The 18,535-nt window shown below is 39.4% G+C and overlaps 1 protein-coding gene across 2 annotated transcripts in view; it reads right to left on the reverse strand.

The window, feature by feature from the left end:
• Nucleotides 1-18,535, reverse strand: part of ACER3 (alkaline ceramidase 3) — a 171,240-nt gene that overhangs the window by 131,946 nt on the left and 20,759 nt on the right. Inside the window, exon 2 of one of the 2 annotated variants that reach the window (XM_045483903.1) lies at nt 4,190-4,197. The exons of the other annotated variant lie outside the window; for it this stretch is intronic. Within the exon in view, the coding sequence (XP_045339859.1) occupies nt 4,190 (1 nt within the window). The 5' untranslated portion in view covers nt 4,191-4,197. The remainder of the gene's footprint in view (nt 1-4,189; nt 4,198-18,535) is intronic. 2 annotated transcript variants of the gene reach the window in all.

Raw genomic sequence — 18,535 nt, forward strand, 5'->3', positions numbered from 1 at the left:
TGAGTTTAACAGTTGTCTTTGCTCCCAAAAATATAAAAGAGGCAAACACAGAAACAGAGATATAAATGCACCAAGAGCATGTCCACTAAAAACAAATTCGCTATTAACAACACAGGAAACAACAAGTGTTGGTGAGGATGCAGAGAAAAGGGAACCCTCTTACACTGCTGCTGGGAATGCAAACAGGTGCAACCACTGTGGAAAACAGCATGGAGGCTGCTCAAAAACAGAATTAACCCTAAGACCTAGCAATTGTACTACTAGGTATTTACCCAAAGGATACAAAAATACTAATTTGAAAGGACACATGCATCCCAATGTTCATATACCAGCATTATCAACAATAGCCAAATTATGCAAAGAGCCCAAATGTCAATCAATTGATGAATATATAAAGAAGATGTAGTATATATATACAATGGAACATTACTCAGCCATACAAAGAATGAAATCGTGTCATTTGCAATGATGTGGAGTGGAACTACAGAGTCTAATGCTAAGTCAAAGAAGTCAGTCGGAGAAAGACAAACACCATAGGATTTCACTCACATGTGGAATTTAAGAAGCAAAACAAATGAACATGGGAAAACCAAGAAACAGTCTCTTAATTATAGAGAACAAACTGATGGTTACCAGAGAGGAGGTGGTGGGGGGTGGGGGGGGGTGGGGGATGGATGGAACAGGTGATGGGGATTAAGGAGGGCATTTGTGATGAGCACCAGGTGTCATATGAAGTGCTGAATCACTAAATTCTATACCTGAAACTAGTATCACACTATATGTTAACTAACTAGAATTTAAAGAAAAATTTGGAAGAAAAAAAATTAGCTAAATAACACAGGTTTCACAATAAACTCTTTGATATAGTGTCCAATGAGATGTAATTTACAGAACACTTTCAAGTGCAGAAATAATAACCATGTAACAATACAAAAGTTGCCAGACAGAGTATATTGGTATTTCTCCTAAGAACTGATATTTGGCCCAATCTGTCATAAAGAATGTTTACTTCCTGAATTTGTACCTTAGAATATATCACCATTGTGGGAGAGGAGGGTATCTTTAAAGTGGTCAGAGAAGCTTTAAATAACTGAGATATTAAACTGGCTGTATAACATCCCAGTTATTTACTAATTACACTGATCCACTCCTCCTGTAGGAACAGTTGACAAAAATGAAAAAAAAGAAATTCAGATCAAGAGTCGGATGCTCTTCCAATTGAGCCAACCAGGCACTCCCACACCTTTTATTTTAATAAAATAAATGAACTATTACCGATACAATCAAAGTCACCTATCTCTCCAGTCCAATTCCCCTTCACACATTTCCAGAGATAATAGCTAGTGTTAATTTGGATGCATAATTGCAATTCACTTAAAAATTATTTTACATATATGTATATCCATAAACATAGTTTTGTTTTATTTTTATCTAAATGGGATAACTGTGTATATATTATTCTGTAAAAAGTTTTTATAAATAAAAATTACAATTGAGAGTTCCATTAGATAATTACACTAGTTCATTTCTTTCAACTGGCATATAGTATGCTTTCATTGGAATATACCAAATTTTATTTATCTATTCCCATACCACTGGACATTCTAGGTTTTTGTTTTTTTATTAAACAATATTTCAGTGAACATCTTTCTTTACAGACATTTATATAAGCATCTTGCTCATTGCTTTATATGCATATAGAACAGTCTTCCTAGTTGGGGAAGAAGAAAAGGAAAAGAGGAAAGAGACGGAAAAGAGTCCTGAGTGATCATGGGAGGCAGCAGAGCAATGAGCAACGGATGGGAATGTTTACTAGAGTAGAGTTCCCTTATATTCATTCTCACTATCACTGCCGTATTTCAGGGCCACTTCACTTTTATGAGGTTTAAAAAAAAAAAAAGAGTAAAGTAAGAAAAAAATAAAAGAACAATGCATATTCAATGTATTATTCTACATGAGGGGAGTCAACAAATATTTTTTTACTTTTGATAGAGAAATAAACATAGGTTCAATATATTTTATTTTAATTTAAAGTAGGCTCAGAGAATAAAAATAAATTTTATCTTCTAAATAACTTTTCAAAGACATGGAAGTATTCATCATATTCACTGAGAAAAATAAAGCCACAAAATATTACATAAGGAACAGTCATATATTTTTACTTAAAAAAATATGTGTGTGTGCATATAGAAAGAGGGAAAAAGAAAGTGTGGAGGACATACAGCAAACAAATTAATTGGTTATAAGAAACTTTCCACGAGGCCACAGGTGTGGGTTGAGGGTGAGGTCGAGATGCAGGAGTTGGTACCATGGAATCTAAGCCACCGCCTATGCAGTTCGATTGTGCCTCATGGGCCTGCATGGGCCAGGTCTGACATTTACATTTCATTTTGTAATACAGTTCTATGGCAGAGTGATTACTGGTGCTTTTCATTTTCTTTTTCTGCTTCTGTGTATTTTCTATATTTCTCTTCACAACATTTTAAAGAGTTGAACCATTTATTTAAGTACTTCACCAAGTCGCACTTCATGAAAATTTTACGACTCTTTCTCCCAGGCTTAACATTGTGCTTGGCATGTGGAAAGCAATCAGTCAATGTTTGCTGGCTGATTCAAAATGTTCTACAATAAGAAATTAATTACTTTCTAATAAAAACATGAAAAGCTGTTTCCACAAAGAAAATCCATATGAACATAACATCAATTAAAAAAATACATGGGGTGTCTGGGTGACTCAGTTGGTTAAGCAGCACGGAGCCTGCTTGGGATACTCTCTCTCCCTCTCTCTCTCTCTCCCTGCGAGCCCCCCACTCAGGCTCACTCTCTCTCAAAATAATAAATACATATATACAACATACCAGAATGGACTTTCACAGAAAATGGTATCAATTCATTAACCCTTAGCTTCGCATAATTGATGAAAACTTCACAGAAGAGATAGTATCTGAGAGTGCCTTAAAGGGTGAATAGGAATTAGGCAACTGTAGAGAACAATTTTCAAGGCAGAGATAACACACAAATGTGCAAAAGCAAGAAAGAACATGGTGTACCTAGGAAACCATGACAAGTAACTTTTATTATGTCTAGGGGGCAAGTTGTGTCAAGAGACACAGCTACTTTGATAAACTAGAACTAAGATAAGCATGGATAACATGTCTATGATGTCCTCACCAAATTACGCAAAGTTTGAACTCTATTCCAGAGAGCAAATGTTGAGCAAGTGATGAAGAGGAACGATAGAAACGAGTAACTTTAAGTAAGTAATCTTAACTGAAGTAACTTAAAGATAAGCTTGATAGAATAGATGTACTAGGGAGGGGACAAATAAGATATTACTGCAATAATCCAAATAAATGATGATGAGGGATTGAACTAAGATGGCTGCAAAATGGGAAAGAGGGAAGAGAAGGCATGAATGACTAATTTAAGAGTTTTCTATAATGAAAGAATATATTCCTAATTGTTATTCCCAATTGGTTATGCAAAAGGCAACCAAAAGCATATAAATGTATATTTATTACTTTGCTGAAAAATAAAATGTCAAAAATGTTAAGAAAGTTACCCACTTCCTTTCCATAGAAGAAGAAAATAATGGGGCACCTGGGTGGCGCAGTCGGTTAAGCGTCCGACTTCAGCCAGGTCACGATCTCGCGGTCCGGGAGTTCGAGCCCCGCGTCAGGCTCTGGGCTGATGGCTCAGAGCCTGGAGCCTGTTTCCGATTCTGTGTCTCCCTCTCTCTCTGCCCCTCCCCCGTTCATACTCTGTCTCTCTCTGTCCCAAAAATAAATAAACGTTGAAAAAAAAAATTAAAAAAAAAAAAAAGAAGAAGAAGAAAATAATTTTAAATATGCAGGGCCACTACCATGAATATTTCCAAAACAGATTTTTCATTACAATAAGGTGCTCAGGATGGTGGTTGGCAGATAGTAAGTGCCAATAAATGAGCTGCTATATTAATATTGTTGTTTTTAATATTACCAGAAGGTCAAAAAATGAACTAATTTTTCCCTAGGAATCTGTATATTCTTTAACAAATAGTGCTTCCTCTTTAAAATCTTTTTTTTTTTTTAATTTTGAAGTACAGTCAATATATGATGTTAAGTTAGTTTCAGGTATATAACACAGTGATTCAAAAGTTTTATACATTATGGAATGCTTACCATGATAAATATATTACAATATTATTGACTGTATTCCCTATGCTGTATGCCTCCTTGAAATCTTGTCCTGAGTTCTCAGAATTCAAATCTTCCCTGCTGCCCAGGACATAAAGAATTCATAAGATTTAATTGTTGAAAAATAAATAAAAGAGGAAGTACATAAAACTATTTAGCAGTGGTAGGGAGGTCACCCATAAGGATTTTATTTTATTTTTAATGTTTATTTATTATTTTTGAGAGAGAGACAGAGTATGAGTGAGGGAGGGACAGCAAGACAGGGAGACATAGAATCTAAAGAAGGCTCCAGGATCCGAGCTGTCAGTACAGAGCTCAAGATGGGACTCAAACTCACAAGCTGTGGAGATCATGACCTGAGCGGAATCAGCCACTTAACTGACTGAGCCACCCAGACACCCTACCCATGAGGATTTTAAATATGTCTGTGCACTGGGCAGGGCCCATTTTCTGCAACAAATAATTATATCTTCTTACTTCCTGCCAAAATATATTCTATTAAAACCCCTCTGCAAAGAAGCAGACTCCAAAAAGTGAAATGATAAAGACTATGTACGAGTGGACAAATCTTTTTTAGTAGGCTAGAGCGACATTTCTCAAACTGTAGTTTGTGGAGGTTAATTATTTTCATAATTCTAAGAATTCATTACCTTATTAACTGCATGGACATTTGTACTTGTTAGAAATAAGCCCATTGACCCAATCAAAGGAGGGATGCAGAGACTTGGAGCACAGTGAAGTTTTAATCAACATTCTTGCAAAAGTGCATGTCTGATGGACAGGTACACTCAGGGCAGTTACAGCAGACAATTTATCTCCTAGCATGCAAGCCCCTCCCCTGATTCCTCACTGGACGAGTACTACAGAGATTACAGCCTTACCAGGACCTCACCTATACCCATATAAGGCAGAAAGTAGTTTGACTGGAACAAGTGTACATTCCCTGAGGTGATGCAGACTTTCAGCCCCTCCTCCCTTTGTTCTTTGGAGCATGCTCATTACAAAGCCTGGGAAAATAAGCCCATGAAACAGAGAGAGGAAGAAGAACCAGGAAGTGAAGTATCTAAAGGTTTTGGACTCCATTGGGTGGGGAGGGGGGGAGGGTATATATTTCCAATAGGTTGTAAACCTATTGTTAATTAGACAGCACAGCTTTTATTTGCTATTTCTGAAAATGAATCATCTTTACTTCCCACAATCATTCTCCTTTTTTAAGTTGATTCTATTTTCATTTATATTTCCTTTATTTTTGAGGTCTCACTCAAACATGTTCAGCAGGTGGTGGCTCTCCTCCTCAGAGTCAGGTTTATCTTCCAATAATAATAGTTTATTTTGGGCATAAGGCACAGACATTTGTTTTATAAGGCTCTGGTCACCCCCATTTCTCTTCCCCGTTGTTCCCTCTCAGGTCCTACTCTTATTGGCTTGATAGCTCTCAGTGCTGAACTGTCCATTCCTGATTGGCTTGATTCCATTGTATGAGGGGCGGTCTAGGGCCATATATTCCTTGTGGGTCATACATTCTACAGTCTACTACTTACTTTTAGTTCGGTCTTTTGTCAAATTCCTGAGGGAAACCTGATGGGCAGTGGGTGGTGTCTGTTACATTCTTAAGAGGAAACTTATGCCCAAGGCTCCTCTTGGCAAGGGGGTTTGCTGTGGTCAGACACTCCCAGAATTGTTCCAAAATATGTGTTTTTTTTTTCCCACACAGGGACCTCAGGTCCTAACCTTTCCATCTCTGCCTATTGAATCCTATTTTCCTATCATATTCCCTGAACACATGACTCCTAACTGCCATTAGGAATTGGGATGACAATCTATCTTAATTGCTTCCTGCTGAAAGGGGATAATGACAGGAGAACGGTAGTCAGGACAGGTTCAGAGGTCAATCCAGAGGTCCAAAATAATGGGAGGGCATTTGGAACATCTGGGCTAGCAAAATTTTCTTGGATGTCTTGTTTTTCTGGCATATGCAATGCCTTCTACAATGACATACAAAAAGAACTAATTAGACCAATAAGCATTAATATTCCAAATGTAGGGGCACCTGGGTGGCTCAGTCAGTTGAGCATCCGACTTCAGCTCAGGTCATGATCTCACAGTTCTTGAGTTCAAGCCCCGCGTCCAGTTCTGTGCTGACAGCTCAGAGCCTGGAGCCTGCTTCAGATTCTGTGTCTCCCCCTCTCTCTGACCCTCCCCTGTTGTCTCTCTCTCTCAAAAATAAATAAAACATTTAAAAAAATTTTTTTTAAATATCCCGAATGCAATGCCTCCTAGGGAAGAGGTCACACCATAGGAAGAAAAAACACCTTGTGGCCATCCAAAAAGTCTCTGACATGTCTGGTCATTTTTTTTTTTTTTTTTAATTTAGCTATAGTTTTTCCTCCCTCTTCCATATTTATTTGGATCTTGTGATATTGTTGGTTAGAATAATGAAGCACATGTATGGAAAGAACATAAATGTCCATCAACTGATGAATGGATAAAGAAATTGTGGTTTATATACACAATGGAGTACTACGTGGCAATGAGAAAGAATGAAATATGAGCCTTTGTAGCAACATGGATGGAACTGGAGAGTGTGATGCTAAGTGAAATAAGCCATACAGAGAAAGACAGATACCATATGGTTTCACTCTTATGTGGATCCTGAGAAACTCAACAGAAACCCATGGGGGAGGAGAAGGAAAAAAAAAAAAAAGAGGTTAGAGTGGAAGAGAGCCAAAGCATAAGAGACTCTTATAAACTGAGAACAACCTGAGGGTTGATGGGGGGTGGGAGGGAGGGGAGGGTGGGGGATGGGTATTGAGGAGGGCACCTTTTGGGATGAGCACTGGGTGTTGTATGGAAACCAATTTGACAATAAACTTCATATATTGAAAAAAATTTAAAAAATTAAAAAAAAAAGAATAATGAAGCACATGAACTAGTTTTTGGTTCTGAATCCTCAAATCTTCCTTTGGCCATCCAGTTTCCATAGGAACAACTCCATTAGGCATATTTAATTTTATCTCAAGGAAAGATTATTCTTCAATACCCAGATTACTATAAATTTAGGTAATTGTTATCTGTCCTGAAGCTAGTAGCACTATAATCCCTAATTTAGTCATAATCTCTCTTTCTAGCAATGGAGTCGGGCTCTCTGGAATTAACAAAAAAAGAAAAAGAAAAAATCAAGTTTCCCCATATGCACCCTAGTGGCTGAGAGAAAAATTCAGTCATAAGTTTTCTGGAGATGCCTCTAATAGTTATGCTGCATTTGGATAGTTGGCCAGGAGTGGAAAGGAGGACAGAAAAGGTGGCTCTCACGTCAAGAAGGAAATTAATCAGTTTTCCTTCTATATCCAGAGTTACCTGAGGCTCTGGGTTTCCAATATAGGTAGTTGGTTTAGGGGAGCCACTGTAAGAGCCCAAGGCCCGTCAGTCCCTTTCAGGGACACTGGTCATCTGAGCCCTCCAAGATAGAGATACCCAAGGGCATTCAGATTTCCAGTGATTGTCTCCACACAAAGGACATGGCTTACGGGTTTGGACTTCAGTTGTCCCCTCTGGGGACATTCTCATTTCCAATGCCCTGAATGGCCACATAAATGGCACTTTGGTACCAGGACGTCAGGAAGTCTGATCTGACATAGTATATAAGGCTGCAGCTAAGGCCTAAGATTTTTTTTCTTAAGCCTCCTTTCCTATTCCTTATTCTCCTCTTGATCTTGGTTGTAATATACATGTTTGGCAGCTTGTAAGAGTTCCTCCAGGGTCCTTTCCAGGCCAACAGCCAAATTTTTGCGGCTTCCTTCGAATACCTGGGGCTGAGTGAGTGACAAATTTGTCCTTTAGAATTGTCTCAGCTTCGGGGTGTGTAAGGGGACATAGCTGTACATTTCACCTTAACCTTTCCAGGAAGGCCAACAGGCTCTTGTCCTGTGTCTGTAAAATAGTGGATAATTTAGCATAATTTAAGAGTTTAATCTTAGACCTCCTTAATTTCTCCAAAACACCAGCTTGAAAGTAGCACCGATACCATTCCCCAATGGGATTATCATAGTCCCAAATAGGTTCTTGGGACAGAACTGCCTGAACCCCCAGTAGGGAACTGGGAGTTCCCAATAGGACCTCCAGTCCCATGATAATTAAGGAGTTATTCATCCCCATATCTCTCAGCCGCTGCCAGAACACCATGCTTCTCTGTCTCATTAAGAGTCTGATTCAACAAAAGCATTATATCTTTCCAGGTCAACTCAAAAACATACCTAATATTCTGAGAAGCCTCTATGTACTTATCCGGATCATCAGAAAATTTACCTAGATATTCTTTTACCTGTCTTAAATCTTGCAATGAAAAAGATACTTGTAATCTTATTATGGTGGTGCCTCCCTGTGTTTCTCCTTCCAGCACTCTAGCTTCTTGCAGGGGAAACATGCGTGTTACATTATGGGGCAGGCCTGGATAAGGTGGCCAGCAGGGAACAGAAGTGCCCGTTTTTTTAAGTCTGGATATGTAGATCAAGGACCCAAGAGGGAGGGGGTGGACATGGAAGACTTCTCTTCCTCCTTCTCTAGGTCTGCTTTGGATACAGGCAAGAGGCCCTTAATTGTTTCCCTTCCTGATTGCTAGACTTTGGAAAGGGTTGCCAGTAAGCTAGGATCAACCTTACGGTGCTTACATATATCTTGATTTTTTCTTTTTTTTAAGTTTATTCAAATTAATTAATTTATTTTTTCTGAGGCAGGGGGAGGGTACAAGTGGGAGAGGGGCAGAGAAAGACACAGAATCTGAAGCAGGTTCCAGGCTCAGCTGTCAGCACATAGCCTGAAGCAGGGCTCAAACTCACGAACTGTGAGATCATGACCTGAGCAAAGTTGGATGCTTAACTGACTGAGCCACTCAGGCACCCCTATGTCAATTTTTTCTTAAGGCCCAAAAACACTGAACATAGGGGACTTCTTCCCATTTCCCCTCACATTTGCAAAACAAGTCCAAGTGTAGGATAGTATTATAACTGATATTTCCTTCTGGTGGCCAGGTTTCCTCCTCCAATTTGTATTAGGGCCAAGCCTCAGTGCAAAAGAAAATGAGTCGCTTTTTCTTTAGGGTTTGTGGATCAAAACAATCTCAATTCTTCAGAATACATCCCAAAGGAGTATTGGCCTTGGTTGAGGAATTGTCCGTTTATAGGAAAAAGAGGAAAAGGCATCCTTTATAGTTGGCCTGGAGAAACCTTATCTCTTCCTGGACCCTTGTTTTGGCTGGCTATGCAACTGGAAGCCAAATTCCTCGTCAGTTTCTCCAGGTGCTGGGAGTAGTCATTCTTACTCAGGGTTGACCCTACCTCTGAGAGCTGACAGTCTTCCCTGTTTCTCCTACCCCTTCGCTTCCCATCTGCGGGACTTTGGGGGTGTTGACTGTGACCAAGCAAGATTCCTTTGGTTGTCAAGTGAAGCATTAATTTTATTTTGGCCCAACAGTAATTTACATATCAATTATAATAAAACTGTTCCTCTTACAAATGTATTTTAAAGGGCTGGCAAAAACCATCTTTCTAAGGATAAACTCAGCCGCTTAGGGAAGCTAAAAGGACCAAAGTTGGGGTCTATTCCCCAGTTTTTTTTTTTAGCAATGCCCACATAAATATGTTCCAGACATGTGGGTGACCATTGTAAAGTATCTAGATCAGTACAAGTCAGCATACACTGGGCTAAGCATAGCAAAATGGTTCCTATGTATCCGAGTAAAAGCCCTTCATATATCATAGTCATCCATCGCTCATACGGCACAGGCATCCATTCCTCCGCCTTGTAGAAACAGTACAGTAGCGAGGACATCGCCATTGTATCCTGAGCCTTTGGATCAAAGGAGGGGCAATTTCAACCAAGGCTTGAGCAAAACAACTCAAAAGGGCGCACCGTTCTGCCCTTTTGGTTAAAATCATAGTTCTTTGCATCTTTTTAGGCAAAAAAAAATACAAAAAAGAATTACTTTGTTTACCTTTTGTTTTTTATATCAAAATCAGACCAACAATCCAAGAAAACTTTGTCTTTTTAACAGAAAATCAAGGAGAATTTTAATCTTATACCACTGCTTTTAAAATCCATTCTTTTTTTTTTTTTTTTTTTTTAACATTTATTTATTTTTGAGACCGAGAGAGACAAAGCATGAACGGGGGAGGGGCAGAGAGAGAGGGAGACACAGAATCGGAAGCAGGCTCCAGGCTCCGAGCCATCAGCCCAGAGCCCGACACGGGGCTCGAACTCACGGACCGCGAGATCGTGACCTGAGCCGAAGTCAGACACTCAACCAACTGAGCCACCCAGGCGCCCCAAAATCCATTCGTTTTAACCTTAGTCCATCTGGCCACACATAAAATTCCTTTCCATAGATTTCCCTTCACAAACTTTCTACAACTTGCCTTTACATTTAGATTTTGCCCTAAGCCATCCTCTCTAACCAACCAGTCTCACTTAGGACAAAATTATTTTCTTTTACCTTTAACAAAAATGTATTTCCATGGGGCGCCTGGGTGGCGCAGTCGGTTAGGCGTCCGACTTCAGCCAGGTCACGATCTCGCGGTCTGTGGGTTCGAGCCCCACATCAGGCTCTGGGCTGATGGCTCAGAGCCTGGAGCCTGTTTCCGATTCTGCATCTCCCTCTCTCTCTGCCCCTCCCCCGTTCATGCTCTGTCTCTCTCTGTCCCAAAAATGAATAAACGTTGAAAAAAAAATTTTTTTAAAAAAATGTATTTCCAGTTTTCTAATGTATTTTTTTACATATCTACTTTTATACACACAGTTGTTTTCCTTATTTCCATCAGCCTTAACTGCATCTTAAAAACCTTATTCTCCAGTGAAAACTAAGTAGGTACAAATTGTGAACTGTTACATCATTATTCTTTAGATGGCAAATTTATGAATCTATTAAGCACAAAGTATGTTTACAAACAGACTCAAATAGCCTTAGTTTCTCTGCAATAAGAAGTTAAAAGCATAAATCAATATTTAGTAATCAATGCTTTAGCATTTTATCTCATTAGGTATCCAATGAATTTAATCTCATTTATCGTGCAAGCAAAACTTTAAAGTAAGCTATCTTAACAATTATCCACCCACGAAAACTTTTGAGATAGAATGAGCCATCATTTTAAGTGTCTTTTTGCTAACAAATTGCAACAGAGATAACATGAACTTATTTGACCTTTAGTAAACCTAGGTAATAAAACAAAAACATTAAGGCAGCCATGAGTTTCTCCAGGAAGGTCACAGCTCTGCATGTTTCAGGTGTCTATCCATGGGCTGCAAGCTGTAAGGAAATTTATTTCAGCTACATTTCTCTTGCCTTTGTTTTCCTCACCATTTCCCCCCACCCCAGTTCCTCTATGTCTCCCTTTCCTTTCAATCATCTTCTCCACAGTAGTTACCATAATCTTTTCCTTCTGTTTTTGTGTCTCCTCATCCCTCTTTACAAGTATCTTTTGTGCTTCCCTGAGCAATTCTTCTATCTGCTTCTCATTCCATCCATCCATCTTCTGTAACTTTCTGGCAATATCAGGCCAACTTCTAGTGACAAAACCCCACTAGGTCCTATGGATCTAGGCCTGAATATTTCCTCATCTGATCCCTAAGCCTCTGTAAGAAAACAATTGGGGTTTTCTCCTTCTCTTGCTGTATCTCAAAAGCCTTGGTAACATTCTGATATCTTGGAGCTGATTCCCTGATCCCTTTGATTATTAGCTCTCTTAAATCCTGCATCCTAACCCTGCTCCCAGGATCATTATTGTCCCAATCAGGGTCTATGTTGGGAAACTTTTGTTCAGCCGGCTGAACACCCTGGCTGGGTGGGTGCTCTCTCTCCCAAATAGACACTGCAGCCCTCCTGATCATTTCTCTCTCCTCTCTAGTAAATAAGATATTCATGATAGGCATCAGCTCAGCCCAAGAATATTAGGTCCTAAAAACTGATCAACCTGATCTGCCAAGCCCAGTGGATCTTCCAACAGTGGTTTATTTCCTTCTTGAAATTCCTCACCTTGTATGGTAAGGGGGGCATTGACAAACCCAATTTCTCCCTGTCCCAAAGGGACCTCCCTTAATGGGAATTGCTGAGAACCCTTTCCTGAGCCCCCAGAAGGAAGAGGGAAGCTCTCAATGTCCTTTTTACATTGTTCCAGTTCCCTCCTGAGATTCAGATACAAACCAGTAGACAAGGAGCATCCTCCCAGTACTCTAACATTCACCCCAGTCTACTACTATCTGGGACAATCTGAAGAGAACCCGCCTCTTTCTGGGTGTTTCTTCCCTTACCCCTAGAATTTTCGCTCCCCATCCTCAACCAGGCTAGTTCCTGCTCCTGAGTTTCCCTGGGACACTCAACCACCCTTAATGGAGGTTTCTTGCACTCTCCAGAACCCACTTCATCTGTCTCCATCTGTTTTCCTCTTGGGAGAAGAGAACCATGGATTGAGACTCAGCATTCGCTTCATATCTAGGATACATCTCAGTCACACACACTCAGCCTCTGAGGATTTCCCAACCGCCAAGGCAGTACTTATAGTCCAATTTTCCTACCTTGGTCAGTGCACAGTTATCGGGTCACCAGAGTGTCTATCTTTTCACTTCTTTTGTCTCCAAAGGTAAAAAGTGTTGAGCTCCACGGATCCCACAACACAGTGGCCAGTGGCCCTTCCACAGAAAGGCCACCTAAACTGAGGTGGGAGCATCTCCCCTCCTACAGGAGGACCTGGACCCGGTGGGTCAAGGTGAATCCCAGAGGAGCCCCCAAATTTGTTAGAAATAAACCCACCGACCCAATCAAAGGAGGGATGCAGAGACTCGGAGCACAGCGATGCAAGGTTTTAATAAATGTTCTTACAAAAGCATGTGTCTGCTGGACAGGCACACTCAGGGCAGTTACAGCAGACAATTTATCTCCTAGCATGCAAGCCCCTCTCCAGATTCCTCATTGGCTGAGTACTACAGAGGTTACAGCCATACCAGGACTTCGCCTATGCCCATGTAAGGCAAAAAGTAGTCTGAGCGGAACAAATGTACATTCCCTGAGGTGACACAGAGACGTTCAGCCCCTCCTCCCTTTGTTCTTTGGCGCATGCTCATTGCAAAACCTGCAGAAATAAGAGTGAGAAAAGGAGAGGAGAAGAACCAGAACCAGGAAGTGAAGTGTCTAAGGGTTTGGCACTCCTTTGGGGGTGGGGGAGGTTCATACATATTTCCAATAGACTGTCAATCTATTGTTAATTAGACAGCACAGCTTTTATTTGCTATTTCTGAAAATGAATCACCTCCCTTACTTTTCACACACTGATGGTACAAAAGCAATTGCAGGTACAAATGCTGGCATCTTTGCACAAATCAAGGCAGGAGCAACCAAACAACACTACAGTCATTATATTCTTCCCCATCACCATACATTCACAATATTAAAAAAAAAAAAAAAAGCCAGTTTCAATTAACAATTTTTTTTTTTTAAGTTTAAGAGAGAGAGAGCACAAATAGGGTAGGAACAGAGAGAGAGGGAGAGAGAGAGAATCCAGGGCAACCACTGCCACCTGAAGGTAAGGGGAGAAACTCAGACGGGAAGGTGCCAGAAAAGAGGAATCCAAATATTCAATGTATGAGCTCTATCCAAGTCTCTGGCAGATACCTGAACTATACATTCACAGAATTTTAAAAATTAATTAATTCATTAATTAAAAAAAAAACAGCTTGCAGCTATGGTTAGAAAAGTGAACTAATATGTTTATTTCTAATATGGAAATATTGGTAGGTATAAACTATATTAAAAAGTTCTAGGGGCACCTGGGTGGCTCAGTCGGTAAATGTCCGACTTCTGCTCAAGTCATGATCTCATGGTTCATGAGTTCCAGTCCCACATCAGGTTCTGTGTTGACAGCTCAAAGCCTGGAGACTGCTTCAGATTCTGTGTCTCCCTCGCTCTCTGCCCTTCCCCCCGCTCACATTCTCTCTCCCTGTCTCTCTCTCTCCCTCCCTCAAAAATAAATAAGCAGTAAAAAAAAAAAAAAAATTATTTTAAAGTTCTAGGGACGCCTGGGTGGCTCAGTCGGTTAAGCGTCTGACTTCAGCTCAGGTCATGATCTCACAGTTCATGAGTTCGAGCCCTGTGTCAGGCTCTATGCTGACAGCTGAGAGCCTGGAGCCTGCTTCAGATTCTGTCTCCCTCTCTCTCTGCCCCTCCCCTGCTCGCACTCTCTCTCTCAAAAATAAATAAACATTAAAAAATAAATTAATTAAAAAGGAAAAAGTTCTATGATGACCCCAATTAAGTTTGCAGAGTGTAAGGGGTTTCAAAACCAAACTGTTTAAGAACTGCTGGTCTATAGGATATCCTGTTATTTGATAAAATTGAAACTAAGATGTCATCTAAGAGCTTTTTAATTTTTTTAAGTTTATTTATTTTTTTAGTAATCTCTACACCCAAAGTGGGGCTCAAACTCATGACCCTGAGATCAAGAGTTGCATGCTCTTGTGACTGAACCAGCCAGGTACCCCAAGAGCTTTAATAATTTGTTCCTAAATCACTTTGCTATTATCACCATGAATTCTTTGCATAGCCACATTAGTTCATCTGTTCTCCAGACAAGCTTTGTACTTTCATCATATATGGATTTGAATATACTATCCCTTACTATAGGTACATAAATATTATAATTAAATATACCAAATATTCTGAATGCCTACTTGGCCTGGCACTTGCACCTAGAAATTGGCAAAAGTCTTCCCACCATGTAAAGCCATCTAAACTGTTACTTCCTCAGTGAAGCCTTAAATAAGCAAGCAGGAAACCACCTAGACACCTGGACAGAGTTAGTTGCTTATTACTCCAGCTGCCAATATCACTTTTGTTGACTCTCTATTTTTTTCTTCACTAATCTCTGATCTTTCTAGTTGTCAAGGATGATGCCTTAATCCTCTTGGTATTTCAAAGGCATAGTATATATATTGTGCACAGTAGGTGCTCTAAATATCATTGTGTAGGGGTGCCTGGGTGGCTCAGTCGGTTGAGCGACTGACTTCGGCTCAGGTCATGATCTCACGGTTTGTGAGTTCAAGCCCCACATCGGGCTCAGTGCTGACAGCTAGGAGCTTGGAGCCTGCTTTGGATTCTGTGTCTCCCTCTCTCTCTGCCCCTTCCCCACTCATGCTCTGTCTCTCTCTGCCTCAGAAATAAATACACATTACAAAAAAAAAATTTTTTAATACATAAATAAATAAAATTGTGTAGGGTAGGGTCAATTTAGAGCTAGACTGAGAAAACTTGATCTTCATCTCCGGGGACATCTGAATGTCTGGCTCTTGAACAAGATAAGGTCAATTAGATTTATGATGTGTTGTTGTTTAAAAAAATTTTTAACTTTTTTTTTTTTTTTGAGAGAGACAGAGAGAAACAGAGCATGAGCAGGGGATGGGGAGAGAGAGAGGGAGAGGGAGAGGGAGACACAGAATCTGAAGCAGACTCCAGGCTCTGAGCTGTTTGTTAGCACAGAGCCCTATACGGGGCTCAAACTCATGAACCGCGAGACCATGACGAGCCAAAGTGGGACGCTCAACGACTGAGCCACCCAGGCACCTTTATGATGTGCTGTTTAAAGTTCAAAACTCAGGGTGCCTGGGTGGCTCAGTTGGTTGAGCATCTGACTTTTGATATCAGCTTAGGTCATGATCTTGCAGTCGTGAGATCAACCCCTTGTCCAGCTCTGCGCTGAGTGTGGAGCCTGCTTGGGATTCTCTCTCTCCCATTCTCTCTGCCCCTCCTCCCCCTCAATAAATAAACATTTATAAATAAATAAATAAAGTCCAAAACTCCCTTGGTGACCTGTAAACCAGTTTGTTTACTAATAGGTTTTCACATGATAGAACTGGTTAGCCAGCCTGGCTTGACTACACAACCAGAGCAACATAAAAATACCCCACTGGGAACTTCAGCCTTGAGTTCTCCTCAACCCAAGATTTATCACACAAATCTTGGTGGTTTCATCCAGGGATGAAATAGACCTATGTACAAATTAGAATCCTAGAGAGTTTCCCCGTAATGTCCCCCACATCCTTAACGCTTGTCCGCTCTTTCTCTTACTAAACAAGATCCTTTACGTTTAAATAAAAACCTTAGGTGAATGTGCTCTATGGAGACATGAGTCCTTTTGAACACCCAAATTTGTGAAATCTTTGCAATACTATTTTCTGTACACTTCCATGAATGTAAAAATAAGCCATATGACTCAGCTCATATCCCTGTCAATCTTAATAAAATAAAAATTTCCTGGGGCGCCTGGGTGGCGCAGTCGGTTAGGCGTCCGACTTCAGCCAGGTCACGATCTCGCGGTCCGTGAGTTCGAGCCCCGCGTCGGGCTCTGGGCTGATGGCTCAGAGCCTGGAGCCTGTTTCCGATTCTGTGTCTCCCTCTCTCTCTGCCCCTCCCCCGTTCATGCTCTGTCTCTCTCTGTCCCAAAAATAAATAAACGTTGGAAAAAAAAAAAAAAAAATTTAAAAAAAAAAAAAAAAAAATTTCTAAATTTTATACTACTTTTTAGTTTATAAATACTTTCACATACACTAACAATAGATTCCCAAAGTAACCCTGTTAAGGAGTAGACTAGAGAAACTCAGAGTCAAAAGATTAAATGACTTATCCACATTTGCTCAACCAGTAAGGGGCAGAACGGGACTCAAGCCTAAGGGTATAGGTCTGCGAATTAAAATAGGCTGCCTCCCAAGATATCAAGAGGTTGAACATATTCATTCCTTCACTCCACAATTATATGAGCACCTATTATAGGCCTTAGATACTGTGTTAGGTGGAGCTTAATTATAGCAAAAAATGAGACATTTTAAAAGAGAAAAATGAATGCTTTTTCAGTTCATAGATGAAAAGAAAGTTTGAATTTAACTGCTTAATCTGATATCCTGAATTCTTAAGGAAGTCATTAACGAATATTTTATATGGTACTTTAGATTGCATAAGGTCATTACTTTGTCTAACTTGATCCTCAAAACAAACCTGTAAGATATTTTTAATCAAACTTCACAGCTAAATAAAATGAAATCAAAATTAAGTAATCTGCCCTAATATATACAAGATCACACAGCCTGTAGAAGACAGATAGGATTCAAATGCAAGGGTACTAATAACCTGATTTTTTCTACTTTATAAACTATTTCTCTTATTCTTACACTGATTTGGATAGAAATGTCCTATTTCATTTTGTTTAAAAAAAATCCACAAAATAAAAATAATTAAGTAAAATGTTTTCTCATTTTATCATAATAATTAACAATTGAAATTTTAAAGTAAAATAATTTAAATATCTTAGTAACTTTATTCTCTTTCTAATGTTATAAATACGTTTCTTAAATATTTATTAAATTACATATCTTTAACCTCCTGGTAATTTCAAGCAGTTTTCTGGAAAATGAAATTAAAAATAATCCATTTCTTGGGCGCCTGGATGGCTCAATCAGTTCAACATTCGACTCTTTGATTTTGGCTTGATTTCACACTGCATGGGATCAAGCCCAGCGTCAGGCTTTGAGTTGACAGCACAAGCCTGCTTGGGATTCGCTCTCCCTCTCACTGTCCCTCTCCTGCTCGCACACTTGATCATGCTCTCTCTCTCAAAATATATAAACTTAAAAAAAAATTCATTTATTTTAATCAGCTTCCAGATCAATATGAATAATGAAAACAAATTATTGAGACATGTATTTTCTAAACATGAAAAGCTATGAGTTGTGGAATTGTTTTTGAAAATATATAATTAGTTGTTAATGTTTAGCAGTATTTCATTCTTTAACAGTATAAGCAACTACTTGTTCCAACAGAACATATTAAGTAAAATATAAGTTTATGAATGTATTTCATTTAACTTAAAGCCTTACATAGTGTTTAATTTAAATCAAATTTCTAAGCAGTGAGGAAAAAATTAAAGACTATACAAGTTTTTTAAAAAAATTTTAAATTCCCAAATCTCTCAAATGAACCGTTCTAATTCTATCCAAATAACTATGGGCCAAGTTCCACTGGAAAAGACTTTTTTCAGGATACTCACTGCCCAAGTGTCAGCTCCTAAAAGGTCTAAAAAAAACTGCTTTAAAGAAAAACAGAGAAAATGAGATAGGTCAGCCAAGACAAGTGTCCCATGTAGCAAACAAAAGTTTCTCTGTGATCCAACGAGAACAGCAACTGTTACACCCACACACACATATAACTGGAATATTTCCGCGGTCTTTTCCATAACCTTTAATCTAAACACTAACTTTTTATTTTTAAAGTTGATTTTTATTTTATTTAAAAAAAGAAAGAGAATGAAACTGTGAAAAAAAAACACACAAAT

This window comes from Leopardus geoffroyi, chromosome D1 (genome assembly GCF_018350155.1).
Source record: "Leopardus geoffroyi isolate Oge1 chromosome D1, O.geoffroyi_Oge1_pat1.0, whole genome shotgun sequence".
In the NCBI taxonomy this organism is placed as follows: domain Eukaryota; kingdom Metazoa; phylum Chordata; class Mammalia; order Carnivora; family Felidae; genus Leopardus; species Leopardus geoffroyi.